General features: G+C 43.8%; 1 protein-coding gene across 1 annotated transcript; it reads right to left on the bottom strand.

The window, feature by feature from the left end:
• Positions 1 to 2,212: 2,212 nt before the first annotated feature.
• LOC119339945 (putative laccase-9) lies at positions 2,213 to 4,707 on the bottom strand. The gene is made up of 5 exons (XM_037611849.1): positions 4,470 to 4,707; positions 4,158 to 4,309; positions 3,817 to 4,061; positions 2,646 to 3,731; positions 2,213 to 2,539 (listed from the first exon to the last, which is right to left on the bottom strand). Exons 1-5 carry the CDS (start codon positions 4,578 to 4,580, stop codon positions 2,409 to 2,411), a joined length of 1,725 nt encoding a protein of 574 aa, XP_037467746.1. The 5' UTR covers positions 4,581 to 4,707; the 3' UTR covers positions 2,213 to 2,408.
• Between the last annotated feature and the right edge of the window lie 17,862 nt (positions 4,708 to 22,569).

The following is a 22,569-nucleotide window of genomic DNA, read 5'->3' on the forward strand; positions in this document are numbered from 1 at the left end:
ATAAGTTCTAGGTTTGATAGATTTCCTCTACCAATTCTAAATATAATAATCAAAATTTGCATTTGTTTAATGCAGGATCTGTTATCAAAATCGAGAGTTAGTGGTACAAGTTTATTAAATCATGTTAAGTGCAGTGTAACGTTGAAAGTGTCTCCACCTTGAACATTTCATTTATTCTTGTTTTCTCCACCAGTAATAGGTACTATTTATAATCTGCTCCCTCAATTCTGAAATAATTCAATTTGATCTAGTTTATAAGAAGCTATATCAACATCTACACCACATATTTAGTTTCATTAGATTCATTGTAAAATACTTTTTTGTAAAAAAGAGGTCACTTGGCTGTTCTTGATACTGTAGTATACCTATTATGTTTGTTCTCACACGTAGATAGGTGTATTTGTTTACATAAGAAAAATGACACCAAGTTAGTTCATGATCATGGTTTAGGAAAAAAAAAGTGTGCACTATGGTAGAAAGAAGTACAGTTTTGTTGCAAGTAGTTTTCCAGAAACAATAACTTATCTTGTTCCCCTATCCCTTTATTATTTGTCAACACCCCTCTGAACTTTGAGATTATAATTTTTCAAAGGTACCTACAGTTGCACAACAAGGTGGAGCTCCTCAGCACTTTGGTGTGGGTAAGCTCCTATGCCCTTCAGGATGATTTGAACTATTTGACACTAGGTTACTCGTGATTAGTCGTCGATGTTGTGTTGCTGCAATGAAACAATATTGTTGATTAATGAAAGACAAGGAATCCTGGCATAACTCTTTAAGTATATAGGCCTCACGAGTGAGGTTGAGGTTCAAACCACGTGAAATAAAAATGATGGTTCAGATGATAATAACTACTATTTATGTTGTTGTAATCAGCTTGCCATTTGGTCACAGAAGCATATTGTCTGTTACAGGTTTACTTGGTGTTACAGGTTTACTTGGTGGTCAAAGCCAAAAAGGAAGTTGGAGGTGTAGGCATGAACTTGATGATTAAGAGGGTCTGTACAATCTTGTATATTTGTTGATGTAATGTGGTGTAATTATTCCTGAGGGCATGTGATATGGTTGGATGTATTATTGGCCACATTTTAGAAAGGCTTTACTCAGTGAAATAATTGAATAGAAATTTGTGAAATGCTTTAAATTATGGGCCTGTTCAATAGAAATTAATTGTTTTCTGAAAGCTTGTTTGACTATGTATAATGGGTGGTGTTGTAACTCGTTGGATGGAAATCATGGTTGGACTAAAATAAATGGCCTAAACTACCACAATAAAAATGCGGATGCCACATCACATCCACGTTGGTGCCATGTAGATGCCACGTCAAGCCCATTTTTGTACAACGTCATCTCAATCCATGACGGACTAGTCTGTCATAGAGGACCGGGGCTGGGCGGGCCTAGGGACTGATCGGTGACGGCCAGGATCCGTCATGGTGGTACAGTTGTAAAATTATGACGCGATATACATGACGGATTATAAATCCGTCACGGACAACCCTCCGTGAGGTTTTGCACTGTTCCATGACAGACTGTATCCGTCATGAATTAACAAGATTCTTGTAGTGTAAGTATGTAACCATTGATCTGCCAAGAACCCGACCCGTCACTATTAATTAAAACACCACTCATGGGCTTAGATTTCTGCTCGTCAATGGTGGTTTCTAGGGATATAACTCTTTTGACCATATACACAAACAAGTCACAGTTACAAAAAATTGACCAGCATTACCAAAGATTAGCATCTTTCACAGAGCACAATAACACACAGAAGCACTTCACAAAAAACACTTGTTGTGCTGAACTAAACCTCTAGCCATTGTTAACACTTAAATACAAGTTCACCCCTGTAGCTGAGTAGGTGATCCCCACTAATCTATTTCTCTCAACATGCGACCATTTCACCTCAACATGCAGCCATGCAAAGCAAAATATTTTCCATTCTTTTATGATATACTTATATTCAATAAATATTTTACAACTATCATAATCAAATACAATAAATAATTTGTGTTTGCATGGACCGGTTTATTTGCTAACTACCTAGCTACTGCTCCAATCCAGCCGTGAACAGGTTCACGTTTGCATGGACCGGTTTATTTGCTGAAAATAAACCTAAACAACTAGTGCAACAGGATTACAAATATTCCAACAAAACGATCTTTAATTCATATATAGGTATTGAACAACAATAACATTTAACACAATAAAATAAAATTACTTTTCCCATCCAGCCAAACGAATAGAAAACTCAACTTCTATTCACATGGGCCTCAGCTGGCCCGTGTATTTCACACACTATGCTTAAATGGTAAACAATATAATAAATCAATGATAAAAATCAGTCAAGTAAACAATTTTTTGGCTTGATTGTACTGCATATGTCCGCCATTTTCCATGTGGATTATTTAGCAGGTAGGCATGTTGGGAGGCGGAGGCATCATTTTAGCTCCAGTAGCCTTGCCATCCTTCACGATGAAGACGGTGCTCATTCCCCACACCACATGGCGATCAAAGTGGCAATGCATGAACCAGACACCTAAAAAAGAGCACATACACAAAACATTAGAGATTGGCACTTGATTAATTCGCTCCAACGAATTTCACAGGCATCGCCCCAAAGCTGAATATAAAGTTAAACTCACCTGGATTCGCCGCGCGGAATCGGATAGCGGCCCAGCCAGCTTTGGGCACGGAGACCGTGTTCTGGTGCGGCGGGTCAACCAAGTTATAGGTGGCCGGGTCCTTCTGCTCGTCAAAATTCCCGAACCCTCTGCCTACCACGTAGAACGTGAAGCCGTGCAGGTGCATGGGGTGGTTCTCGGCGCCGAGGATGGAGGTGCCCTGGAACACCACCTCCACGACGGCGCCGTACTCCACCACCTTCACCTTGGTGCCGCGCTTGGTGGCCCAGCGCTCGACGGGGTCGTTGTCGACGTCCGTGAAGTTGAAGAAGAAGGGCGGCTTGTTGGGGAAGTCTGCGTTGAACACGCCGCGGACGGAGCGGTAGTAGGCGCCGAGGATGTCGACGGACGGGTTCGCGAAGCTGACGTTGTTGAGGCTCGCCGCTTGGCGGTTGCCGTCGGGGCCCCCGCACGTCTCGTGGGGCGCGCAGGGGAGCACGTTGACGGCGATGGTGACGAGCATACGCTCGTCGACCTGCCTCGGCACGTCCACTGGGTGGTCCTTGCTGCCCAGGGACCGGAGCTGCGCCGTGTACGCCGTCGCCGAGTCGATGTCTTTGACGCCCGGAAGGTTGGCAGGGAACTCCGGCAGGCCACGCGCCGGTGTGTCGTCCATGTATTCCACGATGGCGGTGGCGGTGCTGTTGTTGACCTCAATGTCGGGGTGTGTTGCGAACGTCCTCGCGGCCATGTAGTACCGACCGCCATCGGCGCGGTTGGCCTCGAGAAGCGCGTCCATGGTTTGACCTGGGGCGATCATGATGTGCTTGACGGTGAACGGCTTAGTGTAGTGGCCGTCGGTGCCGACCACGGTGAGGTTGTGCCCGGCGATGGCGAAGAAGAGGTCGTTGGAGAGCCCCGCGTTGATGATCCGGAGCAGGTACGTCTTACCGTGTTGCACCGGTATCTTGTAGGTGCTGGCCTTGGAGCACGGGAACAGGTCCCCTGGCTGGCCGTTGATGGTGTTCGCGTCTGAGATATTGATCTCGCCGCCGGTCCGCTCCGCCTCCTCGAGTAGATGGTTCACGTCGGCCTTCCACCACTCACCTGCATGCATGAGATTGAACATATCAAGTTAACGACAACTTAGCTTAGTTATAAGCATGGATGAAAGCAATGGAGTATTATATACCGAGTATGACGGGTATCTCCTTGTGTGGCTTCTTGAAGGGGAAGGTGGTTCCGAGCTTAGGGTGGATGACAATGGCGCCGTGGATTGTGGTGCGGTCATAGTCGCTGTGCGCGTGCCACCAAAGCGTTCCCTCTTCCTCAGACAAGATGACACGGTAGGTGAAGTTGCCGCCGGGGCGGATGGGACACTGGGTAATGTACTCTGGCCCGTCGGACCACGGGTTGCGTGGCTGGTCCACACCATGCCTATGTACATATGTCGCGTTAGAAAATATAAAAGGTTTACGGATGGTTATATATATGCAGTGAACGGCCGTCGGCCAGGCTAACTAGCTAACTTACCAGTGAATGGTGATGTTTTTATCGCCTTGGTTGTAGACGTTGACGATGACAAGGTCGCCCTTGCGCGCGTAGATGGTAGGGCCGGGGAACTGCCCGTTGACGGTGAGGACGGTCCTCTCCTTGCACAGCCTCGTGTAGTTGCTCTCCTTAATCTGCAAAATATGATGAAGGAACGTCACAAGTAAGTTTATGATATGCTGAGGTGGTCAGGTGGCATGTGTACATGTTAATTAAGAGAAATGATTTATGGATGGAGGCTAGTATAGCTATTTAGATATAGAAATGAATGGGAATAAATGCAAACAGACTTACAAAGAAATCGTGGTAACGAGTCTTGGCGCCCTGAGCGGGGCTAACGGAAACTCCCAGCGCCAACACCGCCCCAAGTAACCAAAGCACCGCCGGTATCTTAGCTAGACCCATCGCCGGCCAACGGCCGTCGCCACTCACCGAGCTAGCTCAGCTCGACCGTGAACCGCCGGATACCAAGAAGCTAGCTAACCACAAGTTATGCACGCACGCTAGCTGCTGCTGCTTGAGCAAACCTGGAAGCTAATGTGTGCGATGGACTGATGATGGCAACTCCAAGCAGACGCACGAGGTATTTATAGATCGTATGGGGGACAACAAGATCGAGCCCGGTCGACGACGATGCGTGTGCTGATGTGCATGGTTTCATATGATTAGCTTCTTGTCAAATATAATCTGCAGTCGCTATGGAAAGTGGAGGCTTTGGCAGAAGCCGCCCATGCGCATGCAGTTACCCGTGGATTGATTAATTTAATTGTTATTAACCGTTGGTTGGTCGCTGTCATGCATGCTGCGACGTACGACGACAGCGTCAAAGCCTTGAACCCTTCGCGCCAACCGCCCACGGGATTTAGTTTCAGCAGCTTAATTAATCGATCCAAGCACGTACGACGTAGGTGCAACTTCTGAAAAATCAATCAGAAAACACACGATGAGCTTTTAGAACGTGTGGTGGGTCGATGCATGCATCCATTCCTGCTTTAGCCTCATCTGGATGGAGCTGCCATATTAGTTCTATTTTGACTACTTTCTTTTTTGCCACGTTAGTTCTATTTTGACGTTATTGTTGTGAGCGATAGTGGCTCGTTTTTGTAGCTGGAACAAGCAAAGCTGATCAACGCGTGAGGAAATGGAAGTCGTGCTGAGCCTGAGATTTGTGGCACCCGGGACCTGGAGACCTGATCGACTACGCAATCAATTCAAAGAGAAACAACCATGCATGCATGCATGGGAACCGGATCCTCTAACATTAAGAAGGAAAGTTAGGGAAGCTACAACTCCCTAACTTTCCTTCTTGCAATCTATATGATTAAAGCTAAAATGATTTAAATTATTATGCAAATTACAGATTTAATGTGTAAATTCATAATCATTACATACAAACAATTTGATGATGAAATAAAATTAATTATAGATTATTTATATCTACATTAAATATCAATAGTAAATGATCCACTAAACGTCTCTAACATTCCTTCTTCATTTTACACTATTACTGTAGCATCGTGACTTTGCTTCTCTAAGTTAGAGGATCCGCCTCCGCATGCATGTCCGAACGTTCATCAGGACTATCAAACCGCCGTGTGACCATTGAATGGTGGATCCTATCGAATGGCCTTTTGCCTCCCGGGAGCATGCTTCCACGTGAATAGTAACAAAAAAGATATAGTAATATTTTTTAGAAATTCTGAATTTTTTTTAGATGTTCGTGTTGGTGCCGCAAACATTCTTGAAAATTTTCATGCAAAACGAGCAGCGATGTTTCGCTGGTGAAAAAAACAAATTTAGGATGACATTCTGGGATAACATTTGGTGTTTATTTTATGGGAAAAGCTTATCTTCAACCGACCGATAACGCTCGCGCGTCCGCCGGCTCCACGTCCGTCGGATCGTGTGTTGATCAGACGGACGAGAGCATTCCTCGCTTCCGCGTCACGCGCAAACGTTTCTAAAACTGGGCGGCTGTTTTAGGAATAATTAACGCAGCTGTAACGCTCCCGCAGTGCTCCCGCTCCCGCAGCTCCGTTGTGTCTGTTAGGGCGGCGGCGGTGGGATCTGGTAGGGCAACGGCAGGCGGCGACCAACAGCGGGCGGCGACCAACGGCGGGGGTGACGCGGGCGCATCCAACGCGGTGGCGACGACGACCGCGTCGGGGTCGGCGGTGGCCGGCGACGACACAAGCAGGTACGGCCGCGTGCTCCTTCCCCCCATTTCTGGTCGCCTCTCAGACAGTTCTCCTCTGCTCGGCGGCTCCCCCTCGGCGGCTACGCGGGCTCGTCACAGTGGTGCTCTGTTGTAGTGAGGCGCCATCATCGGCGCCACCGATTGTAGATGTGTAGCTGTAGCAGGGGATTGGGATTTCCTCAGATCTGTTTTTGTTGCAGAAAACTTTTGATTCCTTTGTAGCTAAAATTGGCTCGTTATAGTGATGTGTTGTAGGAATTTCTGTAGCTCAAATTTGGCTGTAGGTGCTCCGTGTATGCTATCCGATTGCTGTGCTATTAGGTAATCTCTGAATGTTCTAGGTTCTCCTGTCCTTTGATGTTCTAGGTTGTTATAGCTCAAATTGGCTAGTAGGTAATCTCTGAATTTTTGCAGCTCAAAGTTTTTTGTAGCTTTCTGGCTTGAGTATTAGTGATACATTATTTTGATGTTCAGAGAGAAGTTTCTGTAGCCAATTTGATGTTACATTATTTTGATGTTCAGAGAGAAGTTTCTGTAGCCAATTTGATGTTCAGATAGAAGTTTCTGTACCAATTAGTGATGCATTAGTGTAGGTTATGCTTCAGGAATTTTTGTACTTTATGCTTTCTGAAACTTTTGATATTTAGTTATTGTAGGTCATGTATGATTTCTGAAACTTAGTTTTTGCTTTCTGAAACTACAGATATGTTTTCTCTGAAATTTAGTTATTGTAGGTCATGTTTCAATACTTTTCTCTGAAACTACTCATGTAGTTATCCATTTTGTTTTCTGAAACTACATATATCCTTTCTCTGAAATTTTAACTACTGTTCCAATACTTTTCCATGATTTTTTAGCTCATGTTTATCTGAAATTAGTTGGACTAGCTAATGTTCTTTCAAACCTTGTTTTGCAGAATGCCTATATTTCAAACTCGTTGGTCGGCAAAGCGGTTGCGTGAAATAGCCAATGACATCAAAGGGAAAAAGAGAGATGTCATAAGCAAGTCCAGCTTCGGGGATTTGCTGTTTATATCTCCTTTGGTCCCTCCTCCCGAAGATCTTCTTGATTTCATTATTATGAACATTGACCCTAAGAATCGTGTGCTGAAGTATGTAATCTTTTGCTTTTTTTTTGTATTTCTTTCTTGTTCCATAACACCTTTTGTTTTCTTTATTCTCGCAACATCTATTGTTTTTTTGTGAATTGCAGGATTAATGACCACAAGGAGATCCACTTTTCAAAAGACATGGTTAAGAAGATATTCAATGTCCCATCTGGTAGCAGACCGATAGAGTTCGGGAAGAGGGGCAAAGCTGATTTCCGTGAAGTTTATCTGCGCGGCGGGGATAGGGCTCCGATACCCAACGCAGTTTCTGTCTTATCAAAAGCAGATGATGATGACACCATCGAGAGGTCATGGGTATTACTGTGCCTGGCTTTGGTCCTAGCTCCTGGGACAGGAAACATGATCCCCCTAGATTATCTTTACACCCTACGAGATATGAGCATGGTCCATGAGTTTGAGTGGGATGAGCATATCCTGTGTGATGTGATGAGAGAAGTTAAAAAATACCAGGATAGAAGGAATGAGGGTAGAGGGAAATTTCTCATCGGTGGATGTCTACCAATGCTTCCGGTACACCCTTGATTCATGTAACATCCCACTCCTTTTATCCCGCAACAACAAATCTTTTTCTTGAGGTGCTGATGTTTTCTTTTCTTTTTTGTGCCTTTTTTGCAGATAATTTATATGGACCATCTTGATGTGCCAAGAGGATGCATAGTTGATCACACCATCAACTACTCGCTTCCTAGAGCTTGTTTCGTTCATGAAATGGACTTTTATGCTGTTGTCGCAGTGGACACCCTGGATGATGGGTTTGGGAAGCGTCCTGTAAGTGATTGAAACTGAAAGACCTTGATTTTTTTATATAGAAGACATTTGTCTGTTGCAATTCTTACTTATTTTCTCTTCTTTGTAATGCAGTTCAGGACTAGTACACCGTATGCAGTAGTTGAGTTCATGTCATATGTAGATCAACATCACCGAGGAGCTGCTAGTGAACATGTCACAGAGGAATTGCCGGAAATCAGCGACCAAGGGGGTGTTGTTGGGGGCGCAACACACACCGCAGATGTGCCTGAGAGCTCACACACGCAAGCAAATGTACATGTGGGAGCAGATGCGGGTTCTCAATGAAGGAAATATGCCCTAGAGGCAATAATAAAGTTATTATTTATTTCCTTATATCATGATAAATGTTTATTATTCATGCTAGAATTGTATTAACCGGAAACATGATACATGTGTGAATACATAGACAAACATAGTGTCACTAGTATGCCTCTACTTGACTAGCTCGTGAATCAAAGATGGTTAAGTTTTCTAGCCATGGACAAAAGAGTTGTCATTTGATTAATGGGATCACATCATTAGGAGAATGATGTGATTGACTTGACCCATTCCGTTAGCTTAGCACACGATCGTTTAGTATGTTGCTACTGCTTTCTTCATGACTTATACATGTTCCTGTGACTATGAGATTATGCAACTCCCGTTTACCAGAGGAACACTTTATGTGCTACCAAACGTCACAACGTAACTGGGTGATTATAAAGGTGCTCTACAGGTGTCTCCGAAGGAACATGTTGGGTTGGCGTATTTTGAGATTAGGTTTTGTCACTCCGATTGTCGGAGAGGTATCTCTGGGCCCTCTCGGTAATGCACATCACTATAAGCCTCGCAAGCAATGTGACCAATGAGTTGGTTACGGGATGATGCATTATGTAACGAGTAAAGAGACTTGCCGGTAACAAGATTGAACTAGGTATTGGATACCGACGATCGAATCTCGGGCAAGTAACATACCGATGACAAAGGGAACAACGTATGTTGTTATGCGGTTTGACCGATAAAGATCTTCGTAGAATATGTAGGAGGCAATATGAACATCCAGGTTCCACTATTGGTTATTGACCGGAAACAGTTCTAGGTCATGTCTACATAGTTCTCAAACCCGTAGGGTCCGCACGCTTAAGGTTTCGATGACAGTTATATTATGAGTTTATGAGTTTTGATGTACCGAAGGAGTTCGGAGTCCCGGATGAGATCGGGGACATGACGAGGAGTCTCGAAATGGTCGAGACATAAATATCGATATATTGGATGACTATATTCGGAGTTCGGAAAGGTTCCGAGTGATTCGGGTATTTTTCGGAATACTTGAGAGTTACGGGAATTCGCCGGGGAGTATATGGGCCTTATTGGGCCATACGGGAATAGAGGAGAGAGGCCGAAAGGAAGGAGGCGCGCAGCCCCCCTCTGGTCCGAATTGGACAAGGGGTGCGGCCCCCCTTTCCTTCCTCCTCTCCCCCTCTTTCCCCCCTTCTCCTACTCCAACAAGGAAGGATGGGAGTAGGACTCCCCTTGGTGCGCCCCCTCCTAGGGCCGGCCTCCTCCCCCCTTGCTCCTTTATATACGGGGGCAGGGGGGCACCCCATGACACACAAGTTGATCTACAGATCGTTCCTTAGCCGTGTGCGGTGCCCCCTCCACCATATTCCACCTCGGTCATATCGTCGCGGAGTTTAGGCGAAGCCCTGCGCTGGTAGAACATCATCATCGTCACCACGCTGTCGTGCTGACGTAACTCATCCCCGACGCTTTGCTAGATTGGAGCCCGGGGAACGTCATCGAGTTGAACGTGTGCTGAACACGGAGGTGCCGTACGTTCGGTGCTTGGATCGGTCGAATCCTAAAGACGTACGACTACATCAACCGCGTTGTCATAACGCTTCCGCTTACGGTCTACGAGGGTACGTGGACAACACTCTTCCCTCTCGTTGCTATGCCATCACCATGATCTTGCGTGTAAGTAGGAAATTTTTGAAATTACTACGTTCCCCAACAGTGGCATCCGAGCCTAGGTTTTATGCGTTGATGTTATATGCACGAGTAGAACACAAATGAGTTGTGGGCGATACAAGTCATACTGCTTACCAGCATGTCATACTTTGGTTCGGCGGTATTGTTGGATGAAGCGGCCCGGACCGACATTACGCGTACGCTTACGCGAGACTGGTTTTACCGCCGTGCTTTGCACACAGGTGACTAGCGGGTGTCAGTTTCTCCAACTTTAGCTGAATCAAGTGTGGCCACGCCCGGTCCTTAGAAAGGTTAAAACAGCACTAACTTGACGAACTATCGTTGTGGTTCTGATGCGTAGGTAAGAACGGTTCTTGCTAAGCCCGTAGCAGCCACGTAAAATTTGCAACAACAAAGTAGAGGACGTCTAACTTGTTTTTGCAGGGCATGTTGTGATGTGATATGGTCAAGACGTGATGAGATATAAGTTGTTGTATGAGATGATCATGTTTTGTTGAAGTTATCGGCAACTGGCAGAAGCTCTATGGTTGTCTCTTTGTTGCATAAGATGCAAGTGCCAAATAATTGCTTTACTTTATCGCTATGCGATAGCAATAGTTGCAAGAGCAATAGTTGGCGAGACGACCATGTGACGACACATTGATATAGATCAAGATGATGAAGATCATGGTGTCGTGCCGGTGACGATAGAGATCATGACAGTACTTTGGAGATGGAGATCAAAGGCGCAAGATAATCATGGCCATATCATGTCACATATTTTGATTGCATATGATGTTTATCTGTTATACATCTTATTCTGTTTTGTTTGACGGTAGCATTATAAGATGATCTCTCACTAATTATCAAGAAGTGTTCTCCCTGAGTATGTACCGTTGCCAAAGTTTGTCGTGCCCAGACACCACGTGATGATCGGGTGTGATAAGCTCTACGTCCATCTACAACGGGTGCAAGCCAGTTTTGCACACGCGGAATACTCAGGTTAAACTTGATGAGCCTAGCATATGCAGATATGGCCTCGGAACACGGAGACCGAAAGGTCGAGCGTGAATCATATAGTAGATATGATCAACATAATGATGTTCACCATTGAAAGCTACTCCATTTCACGTGATGATCGGTTATGGTTTAGTTGATTTGGATCACGTGATCACTTAGAGGATTAGAGGGATGTCTTTCTAAGTGGGAATTCTTAAGTAATATGATTAATTGAACTTAAATTTATCATGAACTTAGCCCTGGTAGTATTTTGCAAATTATGTTGTAGATCAATAGCTTACATTGTTGCTTTCATATGTTTATTTTTATATGTTCCTAAAGAAAATTGTGTTGAAAAATGTTAGTAGCAATGATGCGGATTGGATCCGTGATCTGAGGTTTATCCTCATTCCTGCGCAGAAGAATTATGTCCTTGATGCACCGCTAGGTGACAAACCTATTGCAGGAGCAGATGCAAACGTTATGAACGTTTGGCTAGCTCAATATGATGACTACTTGATAGTTCAGTGCACCATGCTTAACGGCTTAGAATCGGGACTTCAAAGACGTTTTGAACGTCATGGACCATATGAGATGTTCCAGGAGTTGAAGTTAATATTTCAAGCAAATACCCGAGTCGAGAGATATGAAGTCTCCAACAAGTTCTATAGCTAAAAGATGGAGGAGAATCGCTCAACTAGTGAGCATGTGCTCAGATTGTCTGGGTACTACAATCGCTTGAATCAAGTGGGAGTTAATCTTCCAGATAAGATAGTGATTGACAGAATTCTCTAGTCACCATCACCAAGTTAGTAGAACTCTCTTCGTGATGCTGAAATCGATGAAGGTAGAAATCAAGAAAAGCATCAAGTGTTGATGGTTGACAAGACCACTAGTTTCAAGAAAAGGGCAAAGGGAAGAAGTGGAACTTCAAGAAGAACGGCAAGCAAGTTGCTGCTCAAATGAAGAAGCCCAAGTCTGGTCCTAAGCCTGAGACTAAGTGCTTCTACTGCAAAGGGACTAATCACTGGAAGTGGAACTGCCCCAAGTATTTGGCGGATAAGAAGGATGGCAAAAGTGAACAAAGGTACATTGGATATACATGTTATTGATGTGTACTTTACTAGTGTTTATAGCAACGCCTCGGCATTTTGATATTGGTTCAGTTGCTAAGAGTAGTAACTCGAAACGGGAGTTGTAGAATAAACAGAAAATAGTAAAAAGGCGAGGTGACGATGTGTGTTGGAAGTAGTCCCAAGATTGATATGATCATCATCGCACACTCCCTATACTTTCGGGATTAGTGTTGAAACTAAATAAGTATTATTTGGTGTTTGCATTGAGCATGAATATGATTTGATCATGTTTATTGCAATACGGTTATTCATTTAAGTAAGAGAATAAATTGTTGTTCTGTTTACATGAATAAAACCTTATATGGTTACACACCCAATGAAAATGGTTCGTTGGATCTCGATCGTAGTGATACACATATTCATAATATTGAAACCAAAAAATGCAAAGTTAATAATGATAGTGCAACTTATTTGTGGCACTGCCGTTTGGGTCATATCGGTGTAAAGCGCATGAAGAAACTCCATAAAGATGGATTTTCGGAATCACTTGGTTGTGAATCATTTGATGCTTGCGAACCGTGCCTTTTGGGCAAGATGACTAAAACTCCATTCTCCGGAAAAATGGAACGAGCTACTGACTTATTGGAAATAATACATACCGATGTATGCGATCCGATGAGTGTTAAGACTCGTGGCAAGTATCTTTATTTTCTAACCTTCACAGATGATTTGAGCAGATATGGGTATATCTACTTGATGAAACATAAGTCTGAAATAGTTGAAAAGTTCAAAGAATTTCAGAGTGAAGTGGAAAAATCATCGTAACAAGAAAAATAAAGTTTCTACGATCTCATCGTGGAGACGAATATTTGAGTTATGAGTTTGGTCTTCATTTGAAACAATGTGAAATAGTTTCGCAACTCACGCCATCTGGAACACCACAATGTAATGGTGTGTCCGAACGTCGTAATCGTACTTTACTAGATATGGTGCGATCTATGATGTCTCTTATCGGTTTACCACTATCGTTTTGGGGTTATGCATTAGAGACAGCTGCATTCACGTTTAATAGGGCACCATCTAAATCCGTTGAGACGACACCGTATGAACTATGGTTTAGCAGTAAACCTAAGCTGTCGTTTCTTAAAGCTTGGAGTTGTGATGCTTATATGAAAAAGGTTTTCAACCTGATAAGCTTGAACCCAAATCGGAGAAGTGCGTCTTCATAGAATACCCAAAGGTAACTATTGGGTACACCTTCTATCACAGATCCGAAGGCAAGTTATTCGTTGCTAAGATGGATCCTTTCTAGAGAAGAAGTTTCTCTCGAAAGAAGTGAGTGGGAGGAAAGTAGAACTTGATGAGGTAACTGTACCTGCTCCCTTATTTGAAAGTATTTCATCACAGAAATCTGTTCCTGTGACTACTACACCAATTAGTGAGGAAGTTAATGATGATGATCATGAAACTTCAGATTAAGTTACTACAGAACCTCGTAGGTCTTATAGAGTAAGATCCGCACCAGAGTGGTACGGTAATCCTATTCTGGAAGTTATGTTACTAGACCATGACAAACCTACGAACTATGAAGAAGCGATGGTGAGCCCAGATTCCGCAAAATGGCTTGAGGCCATGAAATCTGAGATGGGATCCATGTATGAGAACAAAGTGTGGACTTTGGTGGACTTGCCCGATGATCGGCAAGCCATAGAAAATAAATGGATCTTCAAGAAGAAGACGGACGCTGATAGTAGTGTTACTATCTACAAAGCTAGACTTGTCGAAAAAGGGTTTTGACAAAGTTCAAGCTGTTGAGTACAATGAGATTTTCTCACTCGTATCGATGCTTAGAAGTCTGTCCGAATCATGTTAGCAATTGCCACATTTTATGAAATTTGGCAAATGGATGTCAAAACTACATTCCTTAATGGATCTATTAAAGAAGAGTTCTATATGATACAACCCGAAGGTTTTGTCAATCCTAAAGGTGCTAACAAATGTGCAAGCTCCAGCAATCCATCTATGGACTGGTGCAAGCATCTCGGAGTTGGAATATACGCTTTGATAAGTTGATCAAAGCATATAAGTTTTATACAGACTTGTGGTGAAGCCTGTATTTACAATAAAGTGAGTGGGAGCACTACAGTGTTTCTGATAAGTATATGTGAATGACATATTGTTGATCGGAAATAATGTAGAATTATTCTGCAAAGCATAAAGGAGTGTATGAAAGGAGTTTTTTCAAAGAAAGACCTCGATAAAGCTATTTACATATTGAGCATCAAGATCTATTGAGATAGATCAAGACGCTTGATAAGATTTTTCAATGAGTACATACCTTGATAAAATTTTGAAATAGTTCAAAATAGAACAGTCAAAGAAGGAGTTCTTGCCTGTGATGCAAAGGTATGAAGTTGAGTAAGACTCAAGACCCGACCATGGCAGAAAATAGAAAGAGAATGAAAATTCATTCCCTATGCCTCAGTCATAGGTTCTATAAAGTATGCTATGCTATGTACCAGACTTATTGTATACCTTGCTCTTCATTTGGCAAGGGAGTACAATAGCGATCTAGGAGTAGATCACTGGACATTGGTCAAGAATATCCTCAGTGAGGACTAAGGAAATATTTCTCGATTATGGAGGTGATGAAAGAGCCCGTCATAAAGAGTTACATCGGTGCAAGCTTTCACACCGATCCAGATGACTCTAAGTCTCAATCTGGATACATACTAAAAGTGGGAGCAATTAGCTAAAGTAGCTCCGTGCAGAGCATTGTAGACATAGAATATTTGCAAAATACATACGGCTCTGAATGTGACAGACCCGTTGACTAAAGTTCTCTCACGAGCAAAACATGATCATACCTTAGTACTCTTTGGATGTTAATCACATAGCGATGTGAACTAGATTATTGAATCTAGTAAACCCTTTAGGTGTTGGTCACATGACGATGTGAACTATGGGTGCTAATCACATGGTGATGTGAATTATTGGTGTTAAATCACATGGCGATGTGAACTAGATTATTGACTCTAGTGCAAGTGGGAGACTGAAGGAAATATGCCCTAGAGGCAATAATAAAGTTATTATTTATTTCCTTATATCATGATAAATGTTTATTATTCATGCTAGAATTGTATTAACCGGAAACATGATACATGTGTGAATACATAGACAAACATAGTGTCACTAGTATGCCTCTACTTGACTAGCTCGTGAATCAAAGATGGTTAAGTTTCCTAGCCATGGACAAAAGAGTTGTCATTTAATTAACGGGATCACATCATTAGGAGAATGATGTGATTGACTTGACCCATTCCGTTAGCTTAGCACACGATCGTTTAGTATGTTGCTACTGCTTTCTTCATGACTTATACATGTTCCTGTGACTATGAGATTATGCAACTCCCGTTTACCAGAGGAACACTTTGTGTGCTACCAAACGTCACAACATAACTGGGTGATTATAAAGGTGCTCTACAGGTGTCTCCGAAGGTACATGTTGGGCTGGCGTATTTTGAGATTAGGTTTTGTCACTCCGATTGTCGGAGAGGTATCTCTGGGCCCTCTCGGTAATGCACATCACTATAAGCCTTGCAAGCAATGTGACCAATGAGTTGGTTACGGGATGATGCATTACGTAACGAGTAAAGAGACTTGCCGGTAACGAGATTGAACTAGGTATTGGATACCGACGATCGAATCTCGGGCAAGTAACATACCGATGACAAAGGGAACAACGTATGTTGTTATGCGGTTTGACCGATAAAGATCTTCGTAGAATATGTAGGAGGCAATATGAACATCCAGGTTCCACTATTGGTTATTGACCGGAAACAGTTCTAGTTCATGTCTACATAGTTCTCGAACCCGTAGGGTCCGCACGCTTAAGGTTTCGATGACAGTTATATTATGAGTTTATGAGTTTTGATGTACCAAAGGAGTTCGGAGTCCCGGATGAGATCGGGGACATGACGAGGAGTCTCGAAATGGTCGAGACGTAAAGATCGATATATTGGACGACTATATTCGGAGTTCGGAAAGGTTCTGAGTGATTCGGGTATTTTTCGGAGTACCGGAGAGTTACGGGAATTCGCCGGGGAGTATATGGGCCTTATTGGGCCATACGGGAATAGAGGAGAGAGGCCGAAAGGAAGGAGGCGCGCAGCCCCCTTCTGGTCCGAATTGGACAAGGGGTGCGGCCCCCCTTTCCTTCCTCCTCTCCCTCTCTTTCCCCCCTTCTCCTACTCCAACAAGGAAGGAGGGAGTCCTACTCCCGGTGGGAGTAGGACTCCCCTTGGCGCGCCCCCTCCTAGGGCCGGCCTCCTCCCCCCTTGCTCCTTTATATACGGGGGCAGGGGGGCACCCCATGACACACAAGTTGATCTACAGATCGTTTCTTAGCCGTGTGCGGTGCCCCCCTCCACCATATTCCACCTCGGTCATATCGTCGCGGAGTTTAGGCGAAGCCCTGCGCCGGTAGAACATCATCATCGTCACCATGCCGTCGTGCTGACGGAACTCATCCCCGATGCTTTGCTGGATTGGAGCCCGGGGAACGTCATTGAGCTGAACGTGTGCTGAACACGGAGGTGCCGTACATTCGGTGCTTGGATCGGTCGAATCGTGAAGACGTACGACTATATCAACCGCGTTGTCATAACGCTTCCGCTTACGGTCTACGAGGGTACGTGGACAACACTCTCCCCTCTCGTTGCTATGCCATCACCATGATCTTGCGTGTACGTAGGAAATTTTTGAAATTGCTACGTTCCCCAACACTCAAAGCCCACCTCACGCCAGTACAGGGGGTACCAATGGTAGCGCAGAGCATGTGCATGAGCAACATCCATCTAACATGGAGAGTGGTGACGATGTGTGTGGCTCTTTGGAGGAGTAGCTCCATGCATTGCCAACAATCGAGGAGTTAGATGTGGTTTTTTTTCTCGCAACTCATTTTTTTTCCTTTTTCCTTTTTCATACTTTTCGCACCTTCATCTCACTGGCATGTTACAAACTACTGTCCCTACCAATCTAACGCCATTGTTTTCGCACATTGCAGTTGCCGCCACAGACGCAAGTCATATTTAACAAGCACAAAGAGCTCCATGCCAGAGAACTTAATGCTGCATTCAGCTTATTTGGGAGGGTCTTGCAAGGCATGTACTGCAAGCGGATGGGCCTAATGTTGTCTGAGGCACACAAAGCTGAGTGCAGCATTCATGGACAGAGAGCTGAAGGTGAAGGCATCACTTTCAGTGTACCAGGGGGGACTTCTGCTGTAGGCATGTCTGATGGGGCTGCAACTCAACCTTTTGCGCAACAGCCCAAGCATCCGGAGCAGCCCAACATTCATCCTGTCACTGTACCGCCTCCGCAACAGCCCAAGAAACAGCCCAAGCAACCAGCCACTACCACTGTACCATCTCCGCAACAGCCTAAGCAACCAGCCACTGCCACAGTACCATCTCCGCAACAGCCCAAGCAACCAGCCACTACCACTGTACCATCTCCGCAACAGCCCAAGCAACCAGCAGCGGAAGTAGGTCAAAACAATGATGCCCCACCCAGGATGAGCGATGACAACACTGAAAATGATCAAAGCAACGACAATGATCAGAGCAATGGCAGAGGAGAAGACTCAGGCAGCAAGGCAAACGACACTGTATCTAAGTCTCCTCGCATCCCAAGCTTCGCACATGTGAATCTGACGAGGAGGCCAGGCACGCTTGAAGATGGACCTTCTTTTGGATTGTTTGATCCGGGGAGTGATGATGATCTACTATTTCAGGAGTTTCCTCAAGTTCGTACATCCCCTGCAAAAACTTCGGTTGCAGATTTGGACTCCTTCTTGTCGATTCGTACGAGGAGCCCTTTGTTTAGTGAATCTCCGGCTACCTCAGCTGGGCCAGTTTACGATGTGACTCCCATTGCAACACGCCCTCCAATTTCAACAGGCCCTGCAGGTTATTTGCACTCATCTCTCCCCAACCACTTTGTGCTCCAACCCATGTTTTGTTTTGTTTACAGAAACTCAACACTTCCATGCTCCAAACCATTATTTTTTCTCATGTTGTTTCTGTTTTCTTTTTTCATTTTCATTTGTGGGTCAGAAGCAGGAGTAGCTGAGACAAGTGAGGAGGTGGTTATTGAAGTGAGCAGCGGGGGAAAACATGATGCGAAGAAGCCCACACTCAAGAGAGTCGCAAAATCGCCAGAGAATGCACCGAAGCTGAAGAGGATGAAGAAGATCACAGTTAATGCTTCTGACGATGCCATTGAAGGAAATATGCCCTAGAGGCAATAATAGAGTTATTATTTATTTCCTTATTTCATGGTAAATGTTTATTATTCATGCTAGAATTGTATTAACCGGAAACATGATACATGTGTGAATACATAGACAAACATATAGTCACTAGTATGCCTCTACTTGACTAGCTCATTAATCAAAGATGGTTATGTTTCCTAACCATAGACGTGTGTTGTCATTTGATTAATGGGATCACATCATTAGGAGAATGATGTGAGACATGACCCATTCCGTTAGCCTAGCACTTGGTCGTTTAGTATGTTGCTATTGCTTTCTTCATGACTTATACATGTTCCTATAACTATGAGATTATGCAACTCCCGTTTACCGGAGGAACACTTTGGGTGCTACCAAACGTCACAACGTAACTGGGTGATTATAAAGGAGTACTACAGGTGTCTCCAAAGGTACATGTTGGGTTGGCGTATTTCGAGATTAGGTTTTGTCACTCCGATTGTCGGAGAGGTATCTCTGGGCCCTCTCGGTAATGCACATCACTATAAGCCTTGCAAGCAATGTAGCTAATGAGTTAGTTACGGAATGATGTATTACATAACGAGTAAAGAGACTCATGGGAACCCTGGCGTCTGGCCCTGGAGTCCGAGAAGGACTCTTGCCTTTTGGGTGAAACCGACTTTGTGGAGGCTTTTACTCCAAGTTTCGACCCCAAGGCTCAACATATAAATAGAGGGGCAGGGCTAGCACCAAAGACACATCAAGAAACACCAAGCCGTGTGCCGGCAACCCCGTCCCCTCTAGTTCATCCTCCGTCATAGTTTCCGCAGTGCTTAGGCGAAGCCCTGCGGAGATTGTTCTTCAGCAACGCCGTCACCATGCCGTCGTGCTGCCGGAACTCATCTACTACTTCGCCCGTCTTGCTGGATCGAGAAGGCGAGGACGTCATTGAGCTGAACGTGTGCAGAACTCGGAGGTGCCGTGCGTTCGGTACTTGGATCGGTCGGATCGTGAAGACGTACGACTACATCAACCGCGTTGGTAAACGCTTCCGCTTAGCAATCTTCAAGGGTATGAAGATACACTCCTCCTCTCGTTGCTATGCATCACCATGATCCTATGTGTGCATAGGAAAATTTTGAAATTACTACGTCCCCCAACAGTGGCATCCGAGCCTAGGTTTTATGCGTTGATGTTATATGCACGAGTAGAACACAAGTGAGTTGTGGGCGATACAAGTCATACTGCTTACCAGCATGTCATACTTTGGTTCGGCGGTATTGTGAGATGAAGTGGCCCGGACCGACATTACACGTACGCTTATGCGAGACTGGTTTCACCGTTGCGAGCACTCGTGCTTAAAGGTGGCTGGCGGGTGTCTGTCTCTCTCACTTTAGCTGAATCGAGTGTGGCTACGCCCGGTCCTTGCGAAGGTTAAAACAACACTAACTTGACGAACTATCGTTGTGGTTTTGATGCGTAGGTAAGAACGGTTCTTGCTAAGCCTGTAGCAGCCACGTAAAATTTGCAACAACAAAGTAGAGGACATCTAACTTGTTTTTGCAGGGCATGTTGTGATGTGATATGGTCAAGACGTGATGCTATATTTTATTGTATGAGATGATCATGTTTTGTAACCGAAGTTATCGGCAACTGGCAGGAGCCATATGGTTGTCGCTTTATTGTATGAAATGCAAACGCCCTGTAATTGCTTTACTTTATCACTAAGCGGTAGCGATAGTCGTAGAAGCAATAGATGGCGTAACGACAACGATGCTACGATGGAGATCAAGGTGTCGCGCCGGTGATGATGGTGATCACGATGGTGCTTCGAAGATGGAGATCACAAGAACAAGATGATGATGGCCATATCATATCACTTATATTGATTGCATGTGATGTTTATCCTTTGTGCATCTTATCTTGCTTTGATTGACGGTAGCATTTTAAGATGATCTCTCACTAATTATCAAGAAGTGTTCTCCCTGAGTATGCACCGTTGCGAAAGTTCTTTGTGCTGAGACACCACTTGACGATCGGGTGTGATAGGCTCTACGTTCAAATACAATGGGTGCAAAATAGTTGCACACGCGGAATACTCGGGTTAAACTTGACGAGCCTAGCATATACAGATATGGCCTCGGAACACGGAGACCGAAAGGTCGAGCGTGAATCATATAGTAGATATGATCAACATAATGATGTTCACCATTGAAACTACTCCATCTCACGTGATGATCAGACATGGCTTAGTTGATTTGGATCACGTGATCACTTAGATGACTAGAGAGATGTCTGTCTAAGTAGGAGTTCTTAAGTAATATGATTAATTGAACTTAAATTTATCATGATCTTAGTCCTGGTGGTATTTTGCAAATTATGTTGTAGATCAATAGCTTGCGTTGTTGTTTTCATATGTTTATTTCGATATGTTCCTAGAGAAAATTGTGTTGAAAGATGTTAGTAGCTATGATGCGGATTGGATCCGTGATCTGAGGTTTATCCTCATTGCTACACAGAAGAATTATGTCCTTAATGCACCGCTAGGTGACAGACCTATTACAGGAGCAGATGCAGACGTTATGAACGTTTGGCTAGCTCAATATGATGACTACTTGATAGTTTAGTGCACCATGCTTAATGGCTTAGAATCGGGACTTCAAAGATGTTTTGAATGTCATGGACCATATGAGATGTTCCAAGAGTTGAAGTTAATATTTCCAGCAAATACCCGAGTTGAGAGATATGAAGTCTCCAACAAGTTCTATAGCTAAAAGATGGAGGAGAATCGCTCAACTAGTGAGCATGTGCTCAGATTGTCTGGGTACTTCAATCACTTGAATCAAGTGGGAGTTAATCTTCCAGATAAGATAGTGATTGACAGAATTCTCTAGTCACCATCACCAAGTTAGTAGAACTTTTTGATGAACTATAGTATGCAAGGGATGACGAAAACGATTCCCGAGCGCTTCGTGATGTTGAAATCAACGAAGTTAGGAATCAAGAAAGAGCATCAAGTGTTGATGGTTGACAATATCACTAGTTTCAAGAAAAAGGGCAAAGGGAAAGAAAGGGGAACTTCAAGTAGAATGACAAGCAAGTTGTCACTCGCATGAAGAAGCCCAAAGCTGAACCAAAGCCTGAAACTGAGTGCTTACACTGCAAAGGAAATGGTCACTAGAAGCGGAAATGCCTTGAATATTTGGTGGATAAGAAGGATGGCAAAGTGAACAAGGGTATATTTGATATACATGTTATTGATGTGTACCTTACTAGTGTTTATAGTAACCCCTGAGTATTTGATACTTGTTCGGTTGCTAAGATTAGTAACTCGAAACAGGAGTTACAGAATAAACAGAAACTAGTTGAGGGTGAAGTGACGATGTATGTTGGAAGTGGTTCCAAGATTGATATGATCATCATCGCACACTCCCTATACTTTCGAGATTAGTGTTGAACCTAAATAAATGTTATTTGGTGTTTGCGTTGAGCATGAATATGATTTGATCATGTTTATTGCAATACGGTTATTCATTTAAAATCAGAGAATAATTGTTGTTCTGTTTAAATGAATAAAACCTTTGATGGTCAGACACCCAATGAAAATAGTTTGTTGGATCTCGATCATAGTGATACACATATTCATAATATTGATGCCAAAAGATGCAAAGTTGATAATGATAAGTGCAACTTATTTGTGGCACTGCCGTTTGGGTCATATCGGTGTAAAGCGCATGAAGAAACTCCATAAAGATGGATTTTCGGAATCACTTGGTTATGAATCATTTGATGCTTGCGAACCGTGCCTTTTGGGCAAGATGACTAAAACTCCGTTCTCCGAAACAATGGAACAAGCTACTGACTTATTGGAAATAATACATACCGATGTATGCGATCCAATGAGTGTTGATGCTCGTGGCAAGTATCGTTATTTTCTGACCTTCACAAAATGATTTGAGCAGATATGGGTATATCTACTTGAT

This window comes from Triticum dicoccoides, chromosome 7B (assembly GCF_002162155.2).
Source record: "Triticum dicoccoides isolate Atlit2015 ecotype Zavitan chromosome 7B, WEW_v2.0, whole genome shotgun sequence".
NCBI lineage: Eukaryota > Viridiplantae > Streptophyta > Magnoliopsida > Poales > Poaceae > Triticum > Triticum dicoccoides.

Coding starts and splice junctions, on each gene's coding strand:
- LOC119339945 (XM_037611849.1), bottom strand. CDS start 4,580: ATGGGTCTAGCTAAGATACCGGCGGTGCTTTGGTTACTTGGGGCGGTG. Junction 4,062..4,157: donor AAAAACATCACCATTCACTG/GTAAGTTAGCTA, acceptor ATATGTACATAG/GCATGGTGTGGACCAGCCAC. Junction 2,540..2,645: donor ATTCCGCGCGGCGAATCCAG/GTGAGTTTAACT, acceptor GCTCTTTTTTAG/GTGTCTGGTTCATGCATTGC.